The sequence below is a fragment of the Sparus aurata genome, chromosome 22 (genome assembly GCF_900880675.1).
Source record: "Sparus aurata chromosome 22, fSpaAur1.1, whole genome shotgun sequence".
NCBI classification, from domain to species: domain Eukaryota; kingdom Metazoa; phylum Chordata; class Actinopteri; order Spariformes; family Sparidae; genus Sparus; species Sparus aurata.
In genome coordinates, this window is record NC_044208.1 from 14,724,803 (window position 1) to 14,750,815 (window position 26,013).

The 26,013-nt window shown below is 40.5% G+C and overlaps 1 protein-coding gene across 2 annotated transcripts; it reads right to left on the reverse strand.

The window, feature by feature from the left end:
- Positions 1–957: 957 nt before the first annotated feature.
- On the reverse strand, positions 958–5,208 carry cnr1 (cannabinoid receptor 1). Of its 2 annotated transcripts, none has more exons than XM_030406011.1 (2): positions 4,773–5,208; positions 958–4,097 (listed from the first exon to the last, which is right to left on the reverse strand). In XM_030406011.1, exon 2 carries the CDS (start codon positions 4,050–4,052, stop codon positions 2,643–2,645), a length of 1,410 nt encoding a protein of 469 aa, XP_030261871.1. In that variant the 5' UTR covers positions 4,053–4,097; positions 4,773–5,208; the 3' UTR covers positions 958–2,642. The 2 variants fall into 2 exon arrangements, with proteins under 2 accessions (XP_030261871.1, XP_030261870.1); XM_030406010.1 differs by having other exon boundaries at positions 4,768–5,207.
- Positions 5,209–26,013: the final 20,805 nt, after the last annotated feature.

Here is a 26,013-nt window from a genome sequence, read left to right on the forward strand (position 1 = left end):
GTCAGAGGAGAACAAGGTCCCCAGAACACTGTTTGAAGCTAGAAAGGTGGCAGGGTCCGCCAAATATAAAAATATGTTATAATGTGTTTAGGTATGAAAACCAATCAATGAAGCTCTTTCTCTTCTGATTAGCATTTCTCCACCAGAACTATATATTGCACCTTTACGTAATGGTGTCATACTTTTGGGTGTGAGTCCAAAAGGTCATATAAAACTCCCGCATCTTGGTCCAACCAGAGCTGCAGCAGAAGATCATTTTCATTATCTGCCAAATGTTTTGTTTTGTTTGGCACATACCTAAAGCCCAAGTTCATGTGTTCAAATTGTTTTAGTTTGACCATCAAAAATCCAAAAATGCTCAGTTTACCATCATGTCAGACAAAGAACAGAAGTAAACACTCACAATTAAGAACTTTAATGGGGCAATTTTTAGCTTTTGATCTTCTGTCAAAAAACTCTATAATCTCTATTGGCTCTGGACTCAGCCTATGTTTATTTATCGAATTCAACTCTAAATGTACTTTTCCACACATGGTGGAGTAAACCCGCCTTGTAGCTTGTCGTAGATTGGAGTGTTTGGTAGATAAATCCAGCTGATATCTGTGTGAGCAGATGTTGTAATTTTCCTATCCCTTTAAGCCGAGAGATGAAAACGACAGAGCAGGTGTCGCCGTCAGATGATGCTGCGGAGGCCATTTTCTTGCGATTTGTCACTTTCAGGGTTACAAGACGTAACCAGGGCAATACTAATAGAGCTGAAATCAGTGCAGACATGTCTTCTTTCTTCAATGTGAGAAGTTCCACGAGGGGGCAGTAAAACCTCACTGACAGCTCTGGGTCTCCATCAGCTCGGGGCTGGGCTTCCACTCTCCTCAATCTGTTGGATGAATTAATCAGAGAATGTGCTGTGACCTCCTGTTTCCCCGTCATCAAATAATCAATCAAATAACTGCAGGCGACATGACAACCATCTGCGACTTTATTCAAAAGTTGTAATTCTTTTTTTAAACAGCAATATTAAAAACACTTGACTGATTGTGATTTTTAAGTCATAGATTCCTCATTATGCCACCACTGTACAGAAGCCACTTGACAGTTGACATTTTGATCTTCAATACTCAATAATACAAGAGGCAGCAAAAGCATACTGATAAACAGCTCGTCTGGATAACTTTACACTAAAGATAAATATCCACAGAACAATTGTGCGGTGAGATTTTCTAGATTAAGAAGGTACTACATCGTCTTTTCTCCGTTTTCTTTTTGTAAGGCCAGTCGTCGATTCTCTTCACAACGCACACACACACAGACTTCCATTCAAGTCACCAGCTAATGAACACACCTTTGTTTTCTTTGTTCGCATAAGTAAAATCAACAGCAGACACATTTTAATTTAGAGTCACGCCAGAAGTACTCCACTAGGCCTGTGCATGGGTTGCTTTATTATTTTTACCGAGATGATGCCCCCGCTGCGACAGTAGCACTAAAACAACTCACTGCAATGATCAAAAGTCTTGGGGCTGGAAATATATCACCAAGTCACAACGTATCACACACGTACAGTTCAGTAAAATCGTACATTTGATGAAAAGCATCTATAGTCAGGTACCACTTCAGTTTGTTGCAGTAGTGACCAGCACACTGCAGCCAAAATGTTCCTTCAAGCTCCTGCCAAAAAGCTTGTTGTCATTGTTCTTGTTGCTGTTTTGTTGGCTGTGTCGCTGGATGAGTTGATTTGAACACTTTTTATTTTGCAAGAAAAAACACTGTACAGTTATTAGGTATACATCTGAACAAAGACACGCTTCTCTAAAGGTCTAACAGCTAGTGAGTAAGGAAATGGACAACAGGGACGAGTCGTCACTCCGCCGCAGAGAATGCCATTTCCTATCGGACGCACTCAGAAGCTGTGAATCTGTTTTAACTCCATCTCGTTAGAGTTTATTTGCGATGGTGATAAATATGTTGTCGTTTTTTTCTCTCTCTCTCTCTCTCTCTCTCTCTCTCTCTCTCGAGCATGAATCACCTCTCGTTTCTCCAAACCTCCTCACACATTTGCCACTCACTGAGTGTTGTCAGATGAAGTACAAAAATGGATAAACAATCAGAGTCATTCGAGATTTTTTCACCATTTCCTCGTAGAAATGTTTATGCAACGTGTACATGAAGCCTGTAGAAAGTCAAGGCGCGATGTTTTTCTTATATTTATGGTGCAAGACACATGTTAAGAGTCTAGATGACACAGTAACACATCTTGAATTAAGAATGTCAGTAGCCCCTTATCCCATAAATGAAGATATATTGTTTTCAAAACCTGAATTCACGGTACAAAAATATAATATGCCTTCACTAACTGGATATCATGAAGTCTATGGTAAACAGCAGACTTATGACAGTCTTTGATAATGCTTTCAAATTGTGAGTCCCTTACCTTTTGGCACTTTGGCACACCATGTGCTCACACGCTAACATAAATTAATGCAACCACTAAAGCGTCTATGTGAGAATGTAATACTTTCAAGAGAGGATTTGATTTTCTTTCTTTCTTCTTTTTTTTTTTTAAATCTAACTTCTGCTTTATTGTGTTGAATGGCATTGTTTGGGGAAGATGACATTTACACAGTTTCCCCAGTGACGGCCAATTAGACGGCCTCCGCAGAAGTTTCAGTTGACACAGACATTGTTACTTTGGCTATTTTCACAGTGGTCTTCACGCAGCTCTCTGCAGCCCGGTTGGCAGAAATGTTGGCATTTCTGTTCTGGCAGTCTGACTCGAGGCTATTGTCCAACTGCTGGGCACTGCCCCTGCAGGCATGGCAGGAGCTGAGGAAGGCGTGCCGCAGGTCCTTGCTCCTCAACGCGTAGATGATTGGGTTGACGGTGGAGTTGAGCAGGCAGAGCATACTGCAGAAAGCAAACACTGTCTTGATGTCATCATCCATCCTCCAGAAGAGGTCATAGACCATGATGGCGAGCAGTGGGCCCCAGCAGATGACCAGCACCACCAGGATGAGCACCAGGGTCTTGGCCAGACGGATGTCCATGCGTGCCTGTTCAGGGCGTGTCGTCTGCACTTTAGTCCCATCTGCTGAGTACACAACAAGGCTCTTCTGGGAGGTGCGGCTCAGCATTCGCACAGCGTGGTGGTGTGCTTTCCACAGGATGTATATGTAGGCGTAGATAATGAAAAGAACCAGCACGCTGGTGACACCGATCCAGAACAACAGGTAGTTCTCATCAATCAGAGGGAATATGTCTGAGCAAACAGAGTTGAGACGTTTACAGTTCCAGCCCAGCAGAGGTAGCACTGCGATGATGATAGAGATGCTCCACATCAAACAAAAGGCAATGACGGCCTTGGTCCGTGTCACAATGCGCCTGTAGGCGAGAGGCCGGTGTATGGAGATGTAGCGGTCAATAGCAGTGAGGAAAAGGCTCCCCACAGATGCAGTGAACGACGCCGTGACTCCACCCAGCTTGAAGAGGAAAACGTTGGGGCTGTCCTTCCTGTGGAAAACATGGAAGTCCAGAAAGCTGTACACAAATATGACACTTCCAAGCAGGTCAGCCACAGCCAGGCTGCCGATGAAGTGGTAGGACGGCCGGCAGCGGAGGGTGCGCGACTGAAAGATGACGCAGAGCACCACCAGGTTCTCCAGCACCGTGAAGGTACCCAGAGTCAGAGACAGCACAGCCACAGCCAGCTGCTGGCTGGGGGTCAGGATCATGAAACACTCCATGTCCATAAAGTTCTCCCCACATTGTATAGTGTTAGTCTCATCTCTGAACGTGCTCCGGTTGCCAAACAAGTCTGTGGCATTGGTGGGGAAGAAGGGGATGCCTTTGAGGATGAGCTCCTCGTCCGAAGGTACCTTGTCTGGGAAGGAGTTGCTGCGGAAGGCAGATAAGGGCTTCTGCAGAGAGAAACCCGCCTTGAAGTCTACATCATTGAGGGGGTCGTCATAGTTAGCATCGTTGGAGCCCAGATACTGTAAGCCAGATGTAATAGTCCGGAAGGTTGTATCCGCCACACCGTCCAGCACAGATTTCATGGCTGTGTCTGAGGGTAATACGGCAGTCTAAGACACCTGGGTAACCTACAAATTGATGAAAAACATTTTAGACGTGCTTGAAAAACCTAAAAAGGAATTTCTGCAGCAGTGCTCACACCTTTGACATGAAAAACACATTATCCACACTATGCAAACACTTCTTATTGCAGATACTTTGAATATTTGACGCATTTCAATACATTTAAAGAGTTTCTAGCACATCTGTCCCTTGAGATTAGATTTTTTCTTATGAATACTTCATCCCGTACCCACCACCATCAACACATAAAATTATTTATTACTCATTCCTTACTTTTCAAAAGCAAAAAAAAAACCTACTTATGAAAACAACATGAGCCTGAACGCCTCTTTTTTCCATTAGATGCAGACGCAATCCAATCCAAAGCCGATTGTTATAATATGTTAAACGATTAACAGCATTTGCATGCTCAAATTACAGTAATCTGATTAACTGCAGTACTAAACATGTATATAATATCTGGATACCATTATATCATTTCAAAACTAGATTAGTGATGTAGATTTATCGTTAACATGGTGCAATAAGCACAAATGCGTCCAGGAAACCGCCAAAAAAGAAGGAAACACAGACACTTTTAAACAACGCAAATCCTTTAAATCACTTATAAAAGCCGGGAAACAATATTAAAAACGGTAATCAAACATTAAAAAGAAGAAAAGTGCTTTTTTTTACCTTACATAATTTTTCCAAGCGCGCAGAATCGCCCTTTATCACCGCGCGTTTAATCCAAGTCAGAAGCGCATCATCCAACAAACAGATCTTACATAAAAGCAGAGACAACCAAGCATGTACGTGTTAGAAAGAAACCACAATCATAATCATAATCATGAGCTTTCTTTTTCTCTAATTCTACATTTAACATGAGTTTTTTTTTTCTCTAAAATGTCAGTAGAAGTGGTCTTGGAGTGCGCTCCAGCTTGGATACAGGTTGCTGCTGCTGCTGCTGCTCCAGCGGCTCTCCACTCCTTCTCTCCGAGTCTTCACACTTATGAAGCGTCGCTCCTACAAGCCCTGTCACGTGTTTCCATATAGCTTTATCTGCCCAACCCATGAAGCTGTCAAGAGCGCTGCACAGGAACAAGAGAGACGACAGTGGAGGTAGAGGCTTAAAAAAAAAAAAAAAAAAGGATCTGATTTGAATCCCCCCCCCCTCCTCCGAGCAGACACGGACAAAGAAAGCAGCACCAACACAGCACAAAGCCGCCAAGAGATTGGATTAAGAACAGTTTAGAAAAGACGCCTTATCTCCTTAATTCACGAGGTAATTGTGAGCATAATTCTGACTTTCTCTGGGAACCAAAGACCTGCATTTCAACTCTGAATTTCCCAACTTTCTTTTCTTTTCCACACATTAACAGGCAGAGCGAGGCTGCAGACTGAATTGTCAGTCAGTGAGTGCATGTTTATTGTGTGCATTATTAACTCAAAGAACAAAAAGCTTCATTATGTGGATGTTGGAAGCACTCGTCCTCACACCTCTCCCCTTTCATGACTGTATTTTTTTTTACTCTGTACCTTTCAAGCTGTTTACATCTCAGAGATCTTCTGATCCAAACACAATTTTTCTGACTACTTAAAAAGTGACTCAGCATTTGTATTTAGCTTTAAATACAAATGCTGAGTCACTTTTTAAGTAGTCTGTATATATATATATATATATATATATGTATGTATGTATATATATATATATATATATATATATATATATATATATATATATATATATATATATATACATATGTATGTATTTGAAAGGGCCAAAAACCTCATTAAGATGCTTAAAAATAAAATTAAAAGGAAAGCTCAGCTCAGCACATCCAATCAGATTACACACGACCAAATTAACAAGTCAGATCCCGCCATGACTCACAATAACAAATATGGCCTTTCGCACGGCCCTAATAAAAACAGATTCCACTCGCTGATTACAAATGATCTAATTTCCATTTATTCATTTGGCCATATCCATTCAGACATGCAGTGATGTTTTTGTTCGTCTTCCTCTTCAAACCTTCTTACACAATCGCAGGATCAGTAGTCCAGGACGAGGAGGCATGAGTTGAGTGGCTGTGCTGTCGCAGATAAAACCAGAATAGATAGCGGGACATTTTGCTGCCACAGTTCATAAAACCCTGAGCCACTTCAGGACAGAAATGATGGCCATGGCTGTATAATCAGAGGTGTAATTATGGCCACTGTCTCTGTCTGAAATCAGCAAAATGATCGTGTTCAGTGTTCAGACATAGCCTTTATAAAGCGTTAACTGTAAGTAAAAATGTGCATCATTCAATTGAAACAGGGTGCGTCACAACAAACTACCTCTTATGTGGCCAGGTATAAGCTGAATAAATGAGATATTAGGTTTTTATAGTTCCTCTAGAGTTTAGTGGTTATTTAGCAAACTGCGAGATGCAGCTGTTATGTAGCTAATGGAGCTAGATGAGCTAAATGACTAAATTAACGTTATACATATATATATATATATATATATATATATATATATATATAAATATATATACACATATATATATATCTCTTATAGAGTTGAACTTTAACATTATTTATGCAAAGCTGAAAGAGATCATGGTTCTCATAGAATTTAGCTGTTATTTAGTATACTGCCAGGTGTAACTGTTACGTAGTTAACTGAGCTAGATGAGCTTAATGACAGAATTAACGTGAAACAGCTAACTCACATAATCAACATTAACTTGTTAAAGTTCAGTTCAGTTGTAACCTTATAATTATGCAAAGTAACTGCCAGGTGTAACTTTTGTGTATTTATGAATTAACAGTGGCATGCTATGGTTCTTATAGAAGTTGGTGGTTACTATATAGGCTTATTTAGTAGGCTACACTGCCAGGTGGGTTGATGAGCTAATTGATGCTATAATTGTTATGCTGGGTAACTGTAAGTAAATAGGCCCATTTACGCCAATTAACAAGCCAGATTGTGCAATGAATCACAATACAAGTGCAGTTTTTTTCACGGCCCTAATAAAAACAGATTAAACTCACTGATTATGAATGATCTAAATTCCATCTGGCCATATCCCTGCAAACATTTAGTGATGTTTTTTGTTCTTCTTCCTCTTTACACTGTCTTACACAATTGCAGAATCAGTGGTCCAGGATGAGGAGGCAGGAGTTGAGTGGCTGCACGGATGAAACCGGAATAGATGCATTAATGGGACATTTTTCTGCCACGGATGAAAACCTTCTGCCTCTCAGAATGGAAATGAGGCTATGGCTCTATAATCGCAGGTGTAATTATGAGTATCGCTCAGCCACGGCTAATGTTTCTGTCTGAAATGAACAAAATGTTACATCCCGACATGAGAAGTCATTTATGGTTAGCAAATGTCCAAAAAACATGGATGTTGAGGAGCTCATTTTCTCTTTGCGTTTATTAATCTTTTTAGGCTTTAATTAATGCTGGCTCTCATGCTCGTCCGTGTACGCAGCTGAGTTTCTTGTAAATCTCCAAGCTGATTCTCAACAATCGTAAAGCAAACAGAAAGAACACATTATTTACAGTCTTGATCTGCTGGACCAGATACAGATCAAAACTGAGCTCCACACGCTGACTCAAACCTGCGAGCGGCCCAATATAAAAGCCCTCTTCCTTGTTGATAACTGATTAGCTGCAGCAGAGTAAGAGGCGGATAAATACCTTGTGCTAGGAAACATCAAAGGACAGAGAGAAGAGAAACACTGGTTCACTTCCTCTTGCTCTGGGTTTCTCCGATTGCACGCTTGAAGTAGTGATCCTCCAGCCTGCAGCCTGCCTCTTAAATGTGCAGGGAAACATCACCCTCAGATGCACTTTCACTGTTAGAGAGCATCCATATGTGATGTCTCAGTACTTCCAGGAGCAATGTTTTGATCATGTGCTGTAGGTCTCTTTTTCATTGATTGTTCCTTCTTTGTTTTTGGGACAACTTCTGAGTGCTACACTTCTGGAACATCCACGGAAAGCTCATGAAGTTCTTTCATGCAGTTAGTTTAATAGGCATGGTATTGTCTAGCTAGTAAGCCAAACAACTGTGTATCTATGAAGCAATCATTTATGAACAAATCCATGTCTCTGCCATCTCTACGATGGCATTATGTGCTACTGTGCATCATGTGCTAGTCCCCTTGTAAAATTGTAAGAACAATATAACATTTTTATAGAGCATTGACATGAGAATATGTTGTTTATACTGACGTTTTAGATCAATGGAAAATTAATGATGTAGATATTCAGCTATATGACATTTACAGCCATACAAGCAGCTTTCTGAGCCTTCTAGGCACGCAGGGGCATTGAACTAAATGTCAATGTCAGCATTCTGACATGCTCACAGTGAACATGTTGATGTTTACCATGTTCACCATCATAGTTTAGCAAGTTAGCAAGATAAAATGAGCTTATTAGCTCTAAACACAAGCTGAGGTTGATGAGACTGTGCAATTAGTTCTGCATTGATTGGAGTGTGAGACAAATTAAAATTAAGGTTTTTTCTGTCATTTTACCTTTTCCTGATTTAATAGCAACTTAAAAAATACGATGGAAAATTAAAATCTGAAGGGACGCTGGGCCATTTTTCAAGGTCAAACAACATATTTGATAAGCCATTAGCTTGCATAAGACAACAGCTAATGTTAGCAGTCATCCTCTTCCTAACTAACGTTACTATTTAATAGTGTTACAGTGTCATGATGTGAATTTATTCCAGTCATTTTAAAATATCAATGTACATCTTCGACAAATTTATATAAACCTGGAAGTGAACCCTGGTTGTAATTTCATGGTAAGAAAATGGTAAAACGCTATTAGCAAATAGGTCATCATATATGTTGTTATACATTGAAATATGGACCAATGTCCTCAAGATTTTCACTGTCTATCATCTTTTCTGTTGCTCGGCTGAGATGTTGTGAAATGAAACAATTTGTAGATTGTATGTATTGTATTGTATTGTATGTAGATTCCCTACATATACATGACTTCTAACTGGAAACACAGCAGCTTATCATTCTCCCAGCATTTGAGCTTCCACCCTGAGCACGACATTATAGGAAAATGGCTGCTGTGTGATGGGGTCCATTGGGGAAAAAAAAATTGGTATAAGTACATGCCTTTTTGAAATGTTGACCTAATGTTAGGTGAAACATCAGGAGATTGCCAGCATTGACAATTCATCTTGAAGGAGACATGAATGCCTGCCAGTAGATATTACAGTTGATATATCACTTGATAAGTGAAGCGGCTGACCTGCTGGAGGCACTGGATGAAAAGTCAGGGGATCACCACAATTATAAGGATTCGGCATCTGGGAGCCATGAATGTCAGTACACAATTCTATGGTGATCCATCCAGAAGTTGTTGAGATATTTCACCCTTGTCCAAAAAGTTGGACTGAACGATGGATGAACCAAGAAATGGAAGGTTCATCAGCAACAGCAGTTCTTAAAGCAACCATATTTTATTTCAACTGTAGATTTTACTTAAACTTATTTGACAACATGCTGAAACTAGGTTTTCTTTTCTTGCAGCTACATGTTATTTCCACAGAATGCACAATTAAGTATTCACACCCGCTTGATTGATAACCGGCAATAGCTATATATGTCTCTGTGTGAACGATGTCTCTGAAGCAATCCTCCCATCACCGGTGTGTAAAGTATGTGTATCTCATGTATGCTTAGAGATGCAGCACCTATAAAAAAATATGATTTACATCCAGGCAACCATGTAGCAGCTACAGGCATGGTGTAGAATGAAATATCTTTCTTACTCTGAACATAAAATCCTGATACAGAAAATATAAACTGTTCCAGTAAATGTCCAGTGGTGTTGAATATAATTAGAATTCCATCAGCTTATAATTCTGATCCCAGCTACTGAGACTTTGTAATATCCACCACATGGAGCAGTTAGACTTTAGGCGGCAGGGTTTCTTGCCAAACCAACTGGTGTACTGTGACAGTTTCCTCTGACTTGGTTGGCATGCTAACCTGTGAGTGAGCAATGAGTGATGGCTCAAGCAAAGCTCTCGGCCATCTGCGTTTCAGTTGTGGTACATAACATTTTGTCCTCCGGTGACTCACTTTGAGTCCATGTATCAAGACAAAATCAGCCCGAGGGAGGAAAGAAATGCAGTCAGGAGAAATACTTATTTGGTCCAGTTGTAATTTGATTAACTGATTGCTATTCAGTGCTAAATGTCAGCCTCCCCACTTTAGGCCTATTCGGTAAACACTTAAAGCATACTAATATGCATAAATGGAAAATTACTTCCATAATGAAACAGAATTTATTGCTGAACATGTTCACAACACTATTGCACAGTAGTACAAATCATATAGCCTACGTATAAAGTATGACAACATTAAAGTGAAACTCTCGCCAAAAAGCAACCTAGGCTTTATTTGTGATTGAATATGAGTCAAACCTTTGTGTAAAAGCATAATTACGGCGAAAGAGGCACTTTTAAGTTTTACTGTAGTTTCATTTTCAGGTAAGTTAATTTTCAATGGAGTGCGGGGGCACTCGTACGCTAGCATCAAAATCGCTATTTTTAAAACACCAAAAGGCTCAACACAACATGAAACTTTGCTCGTAGTATCACCAGGGTCTCTACACATGAACACGAGCACAAAAAGTGTTGATCCTCGAGTGCAACCTAACAGGCAGGAGAGTAATGGTGGACTGCTCCTCAAGCCTTCCTGTTAGGTCGCAAAATCTCTACTTACAGACCTGACTTTAGCTTACAATAGGTCTTATAGAGTCAAGCTGTAACTTAATATGTACACTAACTGCCAGGTTTAACTGCTGTGCAGCTATCTGAAGGAGCTAATTGACAGACTTATTGTAATGTTAGCTTGCTAAAGTTCTTATAGAGTTTAGTAATAACTAAACATTAACACCTAGAAACTGCCAGGTGTAACTGTAAGACAGCTAGCTTAGCTATTTAAAGAGCGAATTGACAGACTTTACATTAGTTTGCTATAGTTTTTTTTATAGAGTTGGTACAACAAATATATTCACCCAGTAACTGTCAGGTGAAACTGTTGTGTAGCAAACTGAATGAGCTAACTGACTGAATGCAGTTAGCCTGCTACAGAGCTTAGTTATTACTAAATAGGCCTACGTACATGTATTTAGTTGTAACAAAAAATGTAACAAATTGAGCAAGATGAATGATATAATTCATGTTAGCTTGCTATAGTTCTTATAGAGTTTAGTTGTAACTAAATATTTAAACCGAACAACTGTATAACTGTAACTTACCAAGCTAACTAAAAGAAGTAACGTTGCAAGACTGACTGGGCAGTTGGTTTAATACATTAAATAATGTAATTTTTTGGAAGGTCTGATAAGCTTGAGGCTGCTGTGAAAGTCCTGTTTCATTGTTCTTTCTTACCGACGACTAAAGGATTTGCAACGGAGCGCTGCAGGTTAAACCCTTGAAGTGCTAAGTGCCTCCTTGCCTCAGATGGTTCACATTACAGAGATGCTGCATTTGAGGCAGAATATGAGTTTACTCAGGGCTCATAATGCATTTTGCACCAGCCTAATATCCTGCGTGTCCCCTGCAGGTTATTCCACATTCAGGGGATTTTCAGGAGGGGGCTCTGACTGACAGAATCTGAGTCAGAGTCCCTGAGACCTCACAAATGCACCAGTAACAACCTCATTAATATGACAGCCCTACGAAGGTTTAATAAACAAAATCTGTCTCGGATTCCTGCATTCATCCGAGCTTCATCCCCCACTGGTATTCCCCTGATCTAAATCTTGAAATTGCATGAGAGTTCAACTGCTCATGCTTCAACTAAATAGGCTAAACCAGTGATTAAGGTTATCACATCACCTATGCATGAGTCAGCTTCATTTGAAAATAGGCCACATGCACTGTAAACAGGTACTTTTGTCTTTTTGCAAGTAAGCAGTTCAACTAACCTAGAGCTAATTTGTCACGTGTGGCACTAGCTCAAATACTGAAAAACTATAGAGACGAATGAGCCGTTGTCTGGTGCCTCCATAAATAGATGCAATCCAGCTACAAACTCTGTGTGATAATGTTTCAGACCTGCAGCTGCATCATGGGTTCATGACAAATTATGGTTTACTCCAGTTCTACGGCGACCCTGAACCTTTGCATAATTATGCTAAACACTGAAAAATCAGCAAGTATGATGGTTAGATTTGATTAGTTTCAAAACAATAGTTATGGGGTCAACTGTTGATGAAACTCATCTGTATCTATTGTGGCTGAAGAAGACACTCTGAATGAAATTATTGGTAGATGGATGTTTCCAGTGTTAGCCCTTACCCCCCTGAAAGCCTCTGAAAGTTTAGAAGGACACCCAATATTGAAATGCTGTCAGCCAGATACTGGGCTTGTTTATTCTTTTATTGACTGGATTTTTTTTTATTTGAAAGCACTTTAATATTGTGCAAATCAAACAGCATTGCTCGAGAAAACAAGCTTAACAGAAAGATTGACAGCGCAGGTAATAGAAAGGCCTTTAATGACTCAAATGAACACTTAAAAGGTTCCTTAAGGGAGCAGTTTGATCAGTCAGGATCAAACGTTTGTGCACATTTCTCTAGTTACTGGTAGATATGATAAATTGCTAGTGACAGGTTTTAAAGACACATCTGTAACATCTGTACTGATCCTGTATCAACATGCTCTCACAATTATGGCAGCTTGGTCAGTGGCCTTGACTCTCTACTTCCTCCTCTGGTGTCACTTTTTTCACCTGAAGTGCTCTGCGGTCATGTAAGATACAATACATGATATGCAATGTCCAATTAGATTTTCAAGATGAAGCTTTCTGAACACATATTATCACTTCTGGACAGTTATCGTTGTCAGAAAGTCACACTTTGGTTTGGTTTGGTTAGTTTTCTACAGATATTCATGGTCCCAAGAGGATAACTCCAACTGTGTTGGCAATCATCTGACTTTTTCTTCGGTGCCACCCGAGGGCCAAATTTGTTCACTTATTTTGCAAAGTATCTCAACATTTCCAAGACGAACTGATACAAATTTCATATGGACATTCATGTTACATGATATATCTTTATGGGTTTTTCCTCTAGACATTTGTTACATTTTCGCTATTTTCAGCAAGTAACACTATCTTGGCATGAGAAGAGTAGGTTTTGTTAATGTTGTTTAAGTATAATGGCAGATACATCATCTGTTGTGTGATTTTTAAGCAATGTGTGTAAACACGTGTAAGTGTAAAGACATGTTTTCAGTATCTTCAGTATGTCAGTACAATATATTTGAACATACTGTATGTTTTTTCATTTGTCACAAAGTAATAAGTCAAAGTGGATGTTGGAAGAGAGGCATATTGGTCGTGATATAATAAGAAACTAAGTGCATTGCAAGCAGGGGAAAAAGGCAAATCAGCATTTGTTTATCTCCCTGTTCCTACAAAATATATATGAAATGTAATAAAGTTGGGACGTCTCACATGAATGAGCAGCTCTCTGCTGCTGTATGTGGACTGATGATACTGACTCTGCAAGCGTCCTCATACACATTTGATAAATCACGTTAGTCAGTAAGACTAATGCGGGTGAACACGCTGCTCTCAGGATCAGGAGACGCAAAAACACTCCAGACTTTATCACGTGCAAGCCTCCGTCTGCTGCATGTACATCCTATAATCCTAATGAAAGAAGCATGTGTGCAATCAAACTCGACTACAAAGGCACAAAAAGAAATGTATGTAATAGGATTGTTTTTAATTGCGAGTGTGTAAGAATAACTATTTATCTTTGGAGCTGACTTGTCAGAATTACATAAATTCTTAGCTGCCAATTATGTTTTAATGGTTTAAAGGATTTCTTTTTATACATAAACCTAACTGTAATAATGAACAGTTCGCAAGCCAGCCCCCAGGAAGAGCACCAGCCCTTGAAGCAATTTGTCATAGTGGCCAAAGCATTGTAACATAATCGTCTGCAAAACGATGGATTTTTTTGAGCGGCAAGACTCCCACAAAATGACTTGATAGAATTTTCGCTATTCCGTTACGGATCTGATAACTTTGGGAAAGGCTTTAAGAACCACAACATTGTTTTACTTTTATCAAACTTTTTGCGGCTTCATGAGTCACTGAGCAGCTTTCAGAGAAATAATCTGGGCTCCGCATCTGACGCTGTATCCATATTTCTCTAATTAGGTCCATGGTTTTGTTAATTGAATTGTTATATGAGATATTCCTGATATCCCATGAAAGGTCACTGGATGCATACTGAAGGTTTAATGACATGTACGTGTTCTTTCTGCTGTTTGTCCTCCCGGCTTCATTGGACCGTAATCTTCAATGTGCACCGAAGCAATTTGCATTTCAGCTTGACAAGAGTTCAAACGAGGATCACCACCTTGTGAGTCAGAGCTCACAATCCTCCCTGAACAAAGAGGCCTGTCCCATCCAGGTGACGGGGGCAGCAGCCATCTTGCAGTCTAAGTCTTCAGACGGTTTAGGAAACACAGTGAGACTGACTGTCTGACAGATAAGAGCAGCTGGTGAAGATGCCCACTGGCTGCCTCCTGTTTGAAGGTGCTCCGGGAAAGACTGCCTGGGAGGGAGGAGACCTCAGGGCTGACCCGGGACACACTGGAGGACTATGGATCCCATCTGGACTGGGAATGCCTGAGGCTCCAACTCATTAAATTGTTCAACTCACTAGAATTTTAAAAAAGGATTACATCGCTGTTTATTCCACAGTAACAGGACAAGTAATTAGTAATGGGCGACACACAAATTTTATGCCAGGAGGCTTCTGATATTGGTTCATCCTTATTCTTTAAAACACTGCGAGACATCTTGGGATCTTCTTTGTGCTGATAAACAATAATATTCATGACATTTTGTTCCAACCATTACTTTCAGTCTTACTAAGTGTGAACTCTGAGTTGTGCTGCACAGGTAATGATTAATCACCCTGAAGATTACGATTTGGTCACAACAAACTTTTAATGGTGGACAAAAAAAAAAAAAAAAGGCATCTGAGTACAATAATGACCGTGTATCTGCAGCTCTTCCTCCCAGGGTAACTATCAGCAAGTGATACCAAATTTGATAGAGGCAATAACAACAACCTCTGTTAATATGAAATCCTATTGCCCCCAGGAGACTTTTTTCCTGCAGCCTTGTATGAGACAAAAGCGTAGAATAGAGCATAGAATAATTTAATTGAATTAAATTAGATCTGCATGTTCGCAAGATGGTTAAAATCAACAAAAAGGGGCAAACAAAATTGAGAAGTATCCATAAAATGGTGTTTTACGGCTCTGCGATGCTTTAAAAACTCAAAACACTGGTTCCCAATCATTTTGGCGTGTAACACTTTATGGTGTCTTATCTTCCAGGCTGCACAAGAGCTGTGAGCTGTTTATTCCATTGATCTTTATTTCTATATAAATTCAAGTGAACATCCGAATATATACCAAATACGTCAGGCTAAATCCAGTATTCAATGATGCACAGAACAGGCGGAGCATTTCCAAATCGATTGACCACGGCCATTAAAGTATGGATTCACAGATTTAACATATACCCCTCATTGGAAACGTCATGTAGCTGCTGTGAAATGGTGGAGAAAGCTTGCACATTAAACTGATGCTCGACGTGGATGAAGGTTTTTTTTTTTAATCTAAAACTGATTTCCTTCCACAGCTTTCTGCTATAAGGGATCAGGTTCTGTATGAGCACACATTTCTGCCAAAGTTTAAACTGTCAACAAAATCAAGTCACTACAGTATATGTCATCCCAGAATTCGAGCTTCCCGACCGGAGCATTACGCCAAAAGAAAATGTTTGCTGTGTGGTCTTAACGTGCCTTTAAAGGACATTTTAAAACCCATCTCCTCCTGAGGGAAAACCCACAATGCAAACAGAATATTTATTAGACAATCAGTGATGGAAAAGACACACTTATAGTTAATTCACTGCAGATTTAGAGAGTTATCTAATCTGGGCATCAGGCCTGTACATTACTCCAGATCATAGATAAGATTTGAACATTACGAAACTGGAACAAAATAACAACCAAACATTTGTGTACCAGCCAAAGCAAAGCTCACACTCACTGACCTACTGTGTGCACCTACCTGCCTGTCTGTGAAGTGCAAACATCCCATCTCTCCACTGAACTGGCACAACAGCCTTAGATATGCTGTTGGCATGACAACCAGTGAGGATTGAAATGACTAGTCACATGACACAGCCAAGGTTGAACACAGACAAAGCAAGAGAACATAATCATCTTTTCCACAGGGAAAGACTTCGCAAACAGTGAGCGTTGCACCAAAATAGGGGCCAATAACAAGATGTTCTGTGCCAATTATCCCAGGGACATCCAGTAGGTGCGACGATGCCTCCTCTGCTCAACAGAGCTGAAGTGGGTGTATATTCCAGCCCAGCACATCGTGATCCGACAAGTGTTACTGAGCTGAGCACAAATGGTGCATTACAGCTCCTTGAGGAGAGGTGAGGAGATGAAGAACAAAAGAAAACACGAGTAGACAGTGAACATCTGTCATCTGAACCAGGGCTAAGCCTGTCCCTTTGGATGGAATGTTGGTGCTGCTGCATCATGAGGCTGAATAGCAGGCCTCTGGATAAATACGGTCATGGAGAGCTGATCCCAGCTGGAGAGTGAGCACTGAGGGGCTGCAGTCATTCACAGACAAATACCAGTCCCCCGAGACCTCAGCAGAGAACTCACAACCTTTACTGAGACAGGACTAGATCCTCGGTCAATAACACATGTTACATTATGCATGGGTTTTGTTTGAACTTGAATATTGAGGTCACATAACTGGAAACCAGATGTTGTTGTTTTTTATGTTACTTGTACTGATGAACAAGACATGTTCATGTTAAATGCATGTTGTTTTATATTGTCCTTTATGTCATGATCGAAGAAAGAGGTAATGAAATGATACAGATGCAGCGGCCGGTAGCTCCAACACATTTTGCAACATTTTTGCTGTATTACCAACGACAAGAAATACATGAATCAACACTGGAGAAGAAAGCAGGTTGATGAGCCTTTAATCCAAACAGTTTTGGGTTGAAGTCACTGAAGTCACGATAAGAGCCATGCTAATCCATCTTGGATTTAAGGCTGCTCTTGGCTATTGCTTGATCTTTACAGAGACAGAGCTCCACCACAACATCACAGAACATCTTTACGGAAACTTTTCTCCACCAGAATATTGCAGAACATCTGACCTTTGTCCATCAAGAACATCGTACAGAAACCTGTCTCCACCACAACATCTTCACAGAGACTTGTCTCCACCACAACATCATGGATCGAGCTGTTGCACTTGATTGACAGACCCTGTTCCAAGCCAACAGAGAACAGGACAGGGTGAGATGGACTCTGTGTTTATATCATTGATGCTTGGTGCCCAAACACAATCAATTGATGGACAGTGTTTCACAGATGTCAAACTGTGAATGTGAAGACGACCTCATTACCATCACAAACTTGGTGTTGCTGTTCAAATTCACCCAACACAAATTCAAAGATTCTTTGTATATACTGTATGTTGTAGGTGTATGTAGCATGAAATAGTTTACACACTTCCTTTTTGTTAAATTACCTTAAAACTTTTTGAAATGTTAGATTTTTGGTCTCAAAAATCAAATGCATTGAAGCGGAGGATTTTCAAACTTCCATTTAAATTGAATGAATCTCTCACAATATTGATGGAAATGGCATTCAGCACTTTTATGCCTCAGTAAACTGGAGTCTGATCAAGGACAAGGACGCTGAATACAGAGTGTAAGTGGTGCAGTATACAGTAGTACACATGCAAGAGACATGGTGCTTTATTAGCCACCACTTTTTAATAGCTAATGAGAAAAGGCAGGTGTATGAGCTACGCAGATAGAGCTGATATTTCACATGAATATCCCTCTCAGTTGATGAGCTCCTCCCTCTGCTTCACTCACACGAACACAAGCTTTCAGTTTTAACACACAGGTGGACACAAATTTGTTATCAAACGTTCCTCTCGAGGCATTGCCAGACATGCTTATGAAACCACCAGACATTTTCGCTTCAAAATCCAAACAAGGTAATTTTTTGTACTTTGGCAGCTCGAAAATGGGCAATTTACGCAGTTCAGTAACGAAAAAAGCACACAGCCTGCAAATGTTTACCAGCTTTCTGTGGACAAAGCTCTCAGTCACTGCTGTTGGGACACATATTGTGTTTAAATTTACCAGCTGTTCTAGCTCAGCGTCAGTATCAGATTTGTGAAAACAGAGCGAATCTTTAACGTGTCAGCCATTTCGGGGTGACGCACTGTTCTCTGTTTCAGTCTCACTTTAGTTAAGGCTGTGTTTTTGGTTAAAATGTTGCATAGTGTTATTGGCTGAGTCTATTGTTTAACATTTTGGGAAATAAGCTTCTTGAGAGTGTGATGGAAAGATTAATACCAGTCTCATGTCTGTACATGAAACAGGGCTCCAGACACACTTTTTACACTGGCTGCAGGTGCACAAGCATCATTTAGATGCACCCAATAATACATTTCAACACAACACATTATGAAAGTGATTGTAAACAGGAATAAAGTTGCATATACATGTTTTTCTTCATCTAAATCACAGCACGGACAAGAACAAGTTTGAACTGCTAGATTTCAGGCGCACTGATGCAACCTACAAAAACGTTTACTCACAGTTGACAGAATTTTGGGTGCATGTTTGACCGAAATAGTCAAACCCTGGGGCCCTGCTAAATATGTAGCCATCACCAGCAGCTTAGCTCAGGAAAAGGGAAGACCGGGTAAATAGCTAGCCTAGATCTGTTGAACAAGCCCTCCAATTTAAACATGAAACACCTCATTTGCCTACACCAACGCGCAAGTTTTCTGATTTGACTTCCCTTGTGTCAGGATGATATAATTCAGCTGGGCCTTCCACTATCAACACTTAAATGACTTTTATGATATGATAACTCCATTGTTGATGTTTACTTACCTTTATAAACAAACACAACCATGGTGCTACTCACTATTTAGTTAAAGTAAGGTGCTTCATGTCTATTCTTAAGATAATAAACACATGGTAAGGTATAAGGTATAATGCGCTATGTTGAGTCAGATCAAACCCATCCTCCTTCATATGCAGACTTCGGGTACATCCCAACCCTCTTATTTGATGGTTCCGCAGTTGAGCTAGAAGTTGTTCTGACCCACCATCCTGCAGACTATCCCAAAGCTCTCAGGTTAAAAGATACTCAAGAACAGTTTTCCCAGAAACCTGTCTTTTTTTTTTTTTTTTTTTTTACTTTCTCTTGCATAGTTCCTTGTGTCTCTCCATGCTCCCACAGTCGAAGCGGACCAAGATGAGTCAAGTAAACGTGGATGCAATTGAATTTTATAGGTGCTGCCGGAGATGTTTTATTTTAATGTTGGAGAGAAACAGGCTAGCTGCTTCCCCCACTTTCAGCTTCATGAGGTGGTGTTAAGTTAAGCTAACTGGCTGATGGTTCTAGCTATTTACCATGCAAACATGGGAGTGGTATCAGTCCTCAGTGCAAGAAGACAGTGTTAAATCCAACATGTTAGAGCAACAACAGAAAGAAGGGGAGGGACAAGACAAGAAAAAAGAAAGTATGCTATGTCGCCAAAATGCAACTCTTTGATGACGAAAAGAATCAAGCTTAAATCTGAACTTCAGCGACAAAAAGACCGTTATTAGTTTTCCCTTTTCATGCAGACTGTGTCCTGATATGATTTATAAACGCAGATTGCATTTACCATCCACAGCCACATTAAAATCCGATTTCTCTCTGCCGATAAGCAGATGCAGATAAGGTCGGAGGAAGAAACTCTAATCACTATTTGGGTTCCGCTGGGAGGATGCCGCAGTCTTATTGTGATAGGACAAAATAAAGCGAAAATGAGAAGACAGCAAATGGGTTTCTGAACTTCGACAGCACCAACAACAAATTCGAAGCCCCGGCGTATTTAGTCGAAAAATGAATTCACCAAGGAACAATTATGCATAGCAACATTTTAAGCAGCGACGAGAAGCTAATGAGAATGAAAATGTATGAGCAAGTAGTTGAAAAGTCCTGCACTTAGATAGGTAGTTCTTTAATTTGCTGTGTTACCCACAAACAAGTGCTCAGCCCACTTATAGGACTGCAAGCAATGAAACTTTTTTCTCAGACAAAAACACAATTTTATACATAAAACATTACATCGCTAATGAAGATCTCGGTCTCCTGCCACAAACTCTATAAATAAGATCTGCTTCCACTGTACACATTTACACAGTAATTGCACTTGTAGGTTGCCGAATAAAAGCATCAACCAAAGGAAAGAATACAGCAAAACATGTATTCCCACATGGAAACAAAAAAACAAACAAACAGACAAACCAGAAAAACAAAAAGAACAAAACAATAAAAACATTAAAAAACAACAACAGAGAAACAAGAACAGCTGCTGGTGCCAGTATTTACAGTTCAACTAATTCTGACAGCACAGTCACCACTGGTTTTTTGGGTTTTTATTTTTGACCAGACGCTGGGTCAATTCCCTGGTGCTTTTGCGGCAACAGGATCTGTCAAACCAAAACAAGTCGGGTTTTGTACCTTAACTTAACCAGACCGTAAGCACAGCGTTGTCACAACATGAGATTTTTATTTGAACCAAAAGAAACATAAAATTGCAACGCATCCGTGGTTTGCATAAACATATTACTAACATTTGTAATGGCGCTTAACAATGATCTTTTCTAATTTTAAAATTTTTAGTACTCCGCCCCAACTGAGGACTTCCAACACCCGTAAGATGACTTTAATTTGCAAAAATCTCCCTGGTTCACCTGTACCTGAACATAAATGGACACAGAGAGATCTTACAGTTTAATTCTGCACCACATTAGGCTCTACGCCATTTGTTTTACATAATATGTTTGCAATATACGGTTGTACCAAACATTACAGGGCAGTGTTTGGATGTTATATACAACAAATGAGACAAAAAAATGAAGAAAATGTGCGATGAAAAATGACAGCACGTAGCAAAGTGCACCATGTTGAGATTACATTTCCATTTATACCCCGAGGTGTCTCTGTCTGTGCCTGCTACATAAGCAGACAGCTCGGCGAGGGTGTTGACGTCACAGATTTGGATTGTACAAAATGTACAGGTCTGCGTCTGTCGATCGTTTTAACACCCTGACAGGAAGAGCCACACATTGCGAGGTTAACGTCAATCGATGGAGGTTGGGGTGATAGAAAATCCACCCCTTAAAGTTTAAGGTGAGGTGGAACGGAATACAAACGTTTGCACAGAGTTTATTATCCGGTCACTCTTTTGGCTCCCAACTGAACCCATAACACTGATCTGTGACGTCATTGTGTGTGTGTGTGTGTGTGTGTGTGTGTGTGTGTGTGTGTGTGTGTGTGTGTGTGTGTGTGTGTGTGTGTGTGTGTGTGTGTGTGTGTGTGTGCAGCCTCAGAGGTTGGGAGGTGTTGTCTAAGGTGGAGTTTAGGTTGAGCGTCACAGGCAGGCTGATGGAGATGATGGAGGCTGGTGTGGGAAGCGAGGCTGAGACCAGACAGACAAGCTGGAGGAGGGGAGGAATGGCTGTCATCTCCCCCCCTCTGCTATTTACATCTTTAACAGACTCTGTGCATACACACACCATGTTGTCACAATACAGACACTTTTTTCTTACTTTTTAGAATAGAAGAGGAAGAGGAGGTTTGGCACAATCTACAGAGCTGTGGCTGAGCTGACAGGGTGCGAAAAGGTTGCTCATTTGTCAGGACTCTGAGGAGGAAGTCAGGAAGAGGGGAATGTAGGGCTTTGTTAAGGCAAATATTTAATATTTTCTCCTTAATTCGATCTATTTGCCGTCTTCGTTATCTTTGAATCAGGGGCGTAGAGTGGTGAGGGTAATTTCGTTTGAATAAGTTTGTGTTTATCTGTAATTTTGAATTCTTATGTGAAGTTTTGCATTACTAGACGTATTTAAAACAATACTGGAGTCTCTGAAAGGAACACATCATTCAGTCAACCTCTGCAGTTGCAAAAATATTTTGTCTTCAAGCTTTAACTGAGCCAACACTTCAGATGTCATTTTAACTTTGAAGCAAATGTGTTAAAAATACGTCAAATGAAATGATATGTCAATTAAGTTGCCAGAAGTGAAAAGAAAGAAGAGTTAGAAGGAAAATAATGAAGAGGAAAGGCAGCTGCTGACAGCCGACAGAAGAAGAGGAGAACACAACTTGTGAGTAGTGTTTCTGAACGGTCGGTGTGCAACTCAACCAGTTTGCTAACGCTCCAACAGTCTGACTCAGCAGATATACAGCAGGTATACGCTCATTTCGGGCCTGCTGTGTATTTTCAAAATGCCCTTATGTTACGGAGACATCCACAAAAATCTCTAAGCTACAATTATAATAATTACAGTTCAGAAAATGCACTTGTTCACTACTTAATTAAGTCATTTGTACAGCCGTGGTATTGGATGTGTTAAAAGGGGACGGGGCCCCACAGAGGCTGCATATCAACGGGACCCGGATTTTTTTGCTGCACCACTGCTGTGGATAATTATTAGGTTCATGCTGCAGTTTTTTGAAAATCCTGTCCACACAGATGGCACCGAACTCCAATTACAGATTTGTAGCTGTAAGTTAGACTAGACAGCAGCTCTGAGGCGTTGATCTGAAGCACTGTCTAACTCAGGAGATAACGCATTGTATTGTCAATACCTCATTATTCGTAGAAAATGGATTTTGCAGCTCTTAGCGTAGCTGTTAAAAACATAAAACATCTGCGAAAGATGAATACAAAGAAAAGATTATAAACCCAGTTTGGAATTAAAAAAAAAAAAAAAAAACAAGCCTCACATTTAATTTCCTGTGCATATTTAAGCACATCCAACCCGATTTCTCTCCTGTTTGTCTTCTCACATCTTCTCTCTTTAATTCTTTTCTCTTTCCTCTCTCTCAGTACAGAACGTCAGGGGGAGAAGATGCAGCCATGACATGCCTCATCAACGAAATGTTGCACCCACCCTGGGCATCAACCCTCGTGAGTCCCCTCATGTGTGACTCCTTTTTTCCTCACTGTCTGGGAAAAAAAAAAAAAAAAACAGATTAACCAACCTTGACTTTGTCAAGCACTCAGGGCCGGGAGGGGGCAACAGTCAAGACCTGGAAGGTAACATCAGTCCAGGCCAGCCTCAACCTTTTCTTAACTGAACACATCTAAGATCATTTTGTTGAAATTTCTGTTCTTTTAATGTCGGTGTCATCTCTCTTGATTTTATTTAAAATAGTCGAATAACAGTTAAGTGTCTTCAGTTGCAAGAGCTAATTGATTGCATGTCATTCCTCAGAGCTCTGACTGGACATCCTATTGATCACCATGACACGCTGGTAACTGAATAACTCAGGTTACTTCCACAAACTTACAGAAAAGCAAACACAGGTCTACATTTCTATACATTTTTAAATTCTTACACACCTGTTGTTTTCCCACAAAGCGTGATCAAATGTAGATGACACTCACTTTTTACACCGGTCGCACTGTTGCAGCATTTCATTAAGGTGCACCAGCGCTTTATTTAGGTTACTTTAACTCCTGAACACACTATGTGCATGATCGTAAACAGGATTGACGGTTCAAATAAGTTTTTCTAAATCACAGCAAATTGTTTAAAGGATAAACTGCCAAATGTCAGGCGCCACAGTGCGACCGGTGAAAATGTTTAGTTGCACCTGACAGATGGTTAGGGTTCAACAAAGCCAATGGTACGAGCGAGATACGAACACAGGACAAGAGGTCATGGGAGTTGTTGAGAAGTTTGGGAGGAGATCGGATGGTGGCCTGTGAGACCGATTTGACTCCAAGCGGCACCTGAGGATGCATGGAAGTATGTTGGTGGTGACGGTTATATCATTTGAAACGGATGTATCTATTTTCATACCTTAAGGGGGATCGAAAATAAACCTTTAATCCAATTTCACTATCTCGGGGTTCCAGATGCTTTACATAGAAAAGCTCAGGGAAGCAGCAGTGTGTAGTTCTCATCCTTCCGATGAAGCCAGGCAAGAAAACGCAAGTGGCGTGCAGCACCCTACTACATTTAGACATTGTTCTATGCAACGATGAATATATTTGCAGCATGCCTGCGTATGACCTGCATGATACCACCATGATACATTACGAGAAGAGAGAATAAAGTCAGAAAAAAACATCCATTACTTTCTGTGACTGCTTTATGCTTCCATCAAATCAGATAGGATGAAACATTGAGTCATCATCAAACAGTATGCAGCTGCTGCCATGTGAAAGTGTGACACAGCACTCTGAGATCTGAGGGCCTCACTCAGCTGGAAACAGAGCGGACCGACTGCATAATATACGCTTCTTGTTCTGAAGGATTTAGTTGTTGTCTCGTGGAAGGTGCTAATCCGGAGATGTTCTGACACAAGGAGACATTAATTAATGCTCTCCGCACCGATGCCGAACAACACAGAAGCCCGTTTAGTCTGAGTTGGAGGGCACTCTTTGATGTTGTCAGGGAATCCAGCTGTTTTAAACCCTCACAAAAATAATGCCGTAACTCAGATGAGCGGCACTTTGTGTTGCCTCTGCTCGGAGAGACAAAGAGCCTGTGCAGCGGTTTCACAAAGGCTCTTTTCCTCTGCTCTCCTCGCTCAAGCTCTCATTTCAAAGCTCTTCCCTTTGCTCCATTATATCAATTACAAACACCCCCTCACACTAAAACTCCTGACTCGATTTTCTGCTGTTGGGTTTCAAAAATGCATAATTACAAATAGCAGCTGGGGTGCAATTTCCTACGTCTATTTTCTCTCCAGCCTCACGGCTAAATAGGCTGCAGGTCTGATTTGAAGCGGAAATGTCTTTTTGATGCATAGACATCTGAAAAGCAATTTGTAATATATTACAACCATTGTGTGGGTTTCCTTTGTGTGTGAATCACATTTTACAATACTCAACATCGCGAGGAAGGAGTCATTATTTCTGTTTTCTCCCTCTGTACAATGACACTGTTGTATGTTTTCATTCACCTGTCAGTCTCTCTGTCTGAGACGTGTCAGTCTATAAGCAGCCCCACCAGCTACTGTGGTGAACAAAACCGTCGGCTAAATGATGCTCAGAGTTTCCACACTCCAAGTGCCTCATCCTTGGCTATCAAGAAACCTCGCCAAAAGACAAGTCATGTCATTAGTGTGGCTGGAGGCAGCAGAGAGGCGGAGAGGCGGAGCTCACAGAAATCAAATAGATCCCTGCGGTGACAGCTGTAGAGGCTGAGCAGAGCTAAACCGACCTGCAACACTTCTGCTGCTGCGCTAAGAGGGTTTTCTTTCTATTAGAGCAGCTGGGAGGGAAGGACTTACCAAAACTGGCCCTGGCTTTGAGTTATATTGGCTGGTAATTGACTCCAGAAATAAAGTTGTACTTTCAAATTAGAGGCGAGCACCAGGGAAGGTCTGTCAGGTTTGTTATTGGCTTTCCTGGCTTAGCGGGGAAGTCTGGTTTATATTGTTTGTTTTTCTTATTGTTAACAAAAGCCATAAAATGACTAGGGCCCGTATTCACAAAGACTTTTATCTTAACGTTAGGAGTACTCCTAAATCGGACTAAAAGTTTTTATGTAGGAGTCTTTTCTTAAAAGTAATTCACAAAGCCTCTGAGACCTACTTTTAGTTATGAAAACATTGAACTCCTAAACTAGAAGTAACTCTCTGTTGCTATGGATGACGTCATTTTATAAGGACGCACTTAGAAGCGGTGACAACGGTGATTGGTTGTTGAGTGACAGGGCGGCCCATTGAAAAGTCATTTAGGCTACGCAATGCATGAAGTTAAAATAAGGAAG

Bases quoted from the DNA above. Each gene is read 5' to 3' on its own strand.
- cnr1 (XM_030406011.1), bottom strand. From the start codon at position 4,052: ATGAAATCTGTGCTGGACGGTGTGGCGGATACAACCTTCCGGACTATT.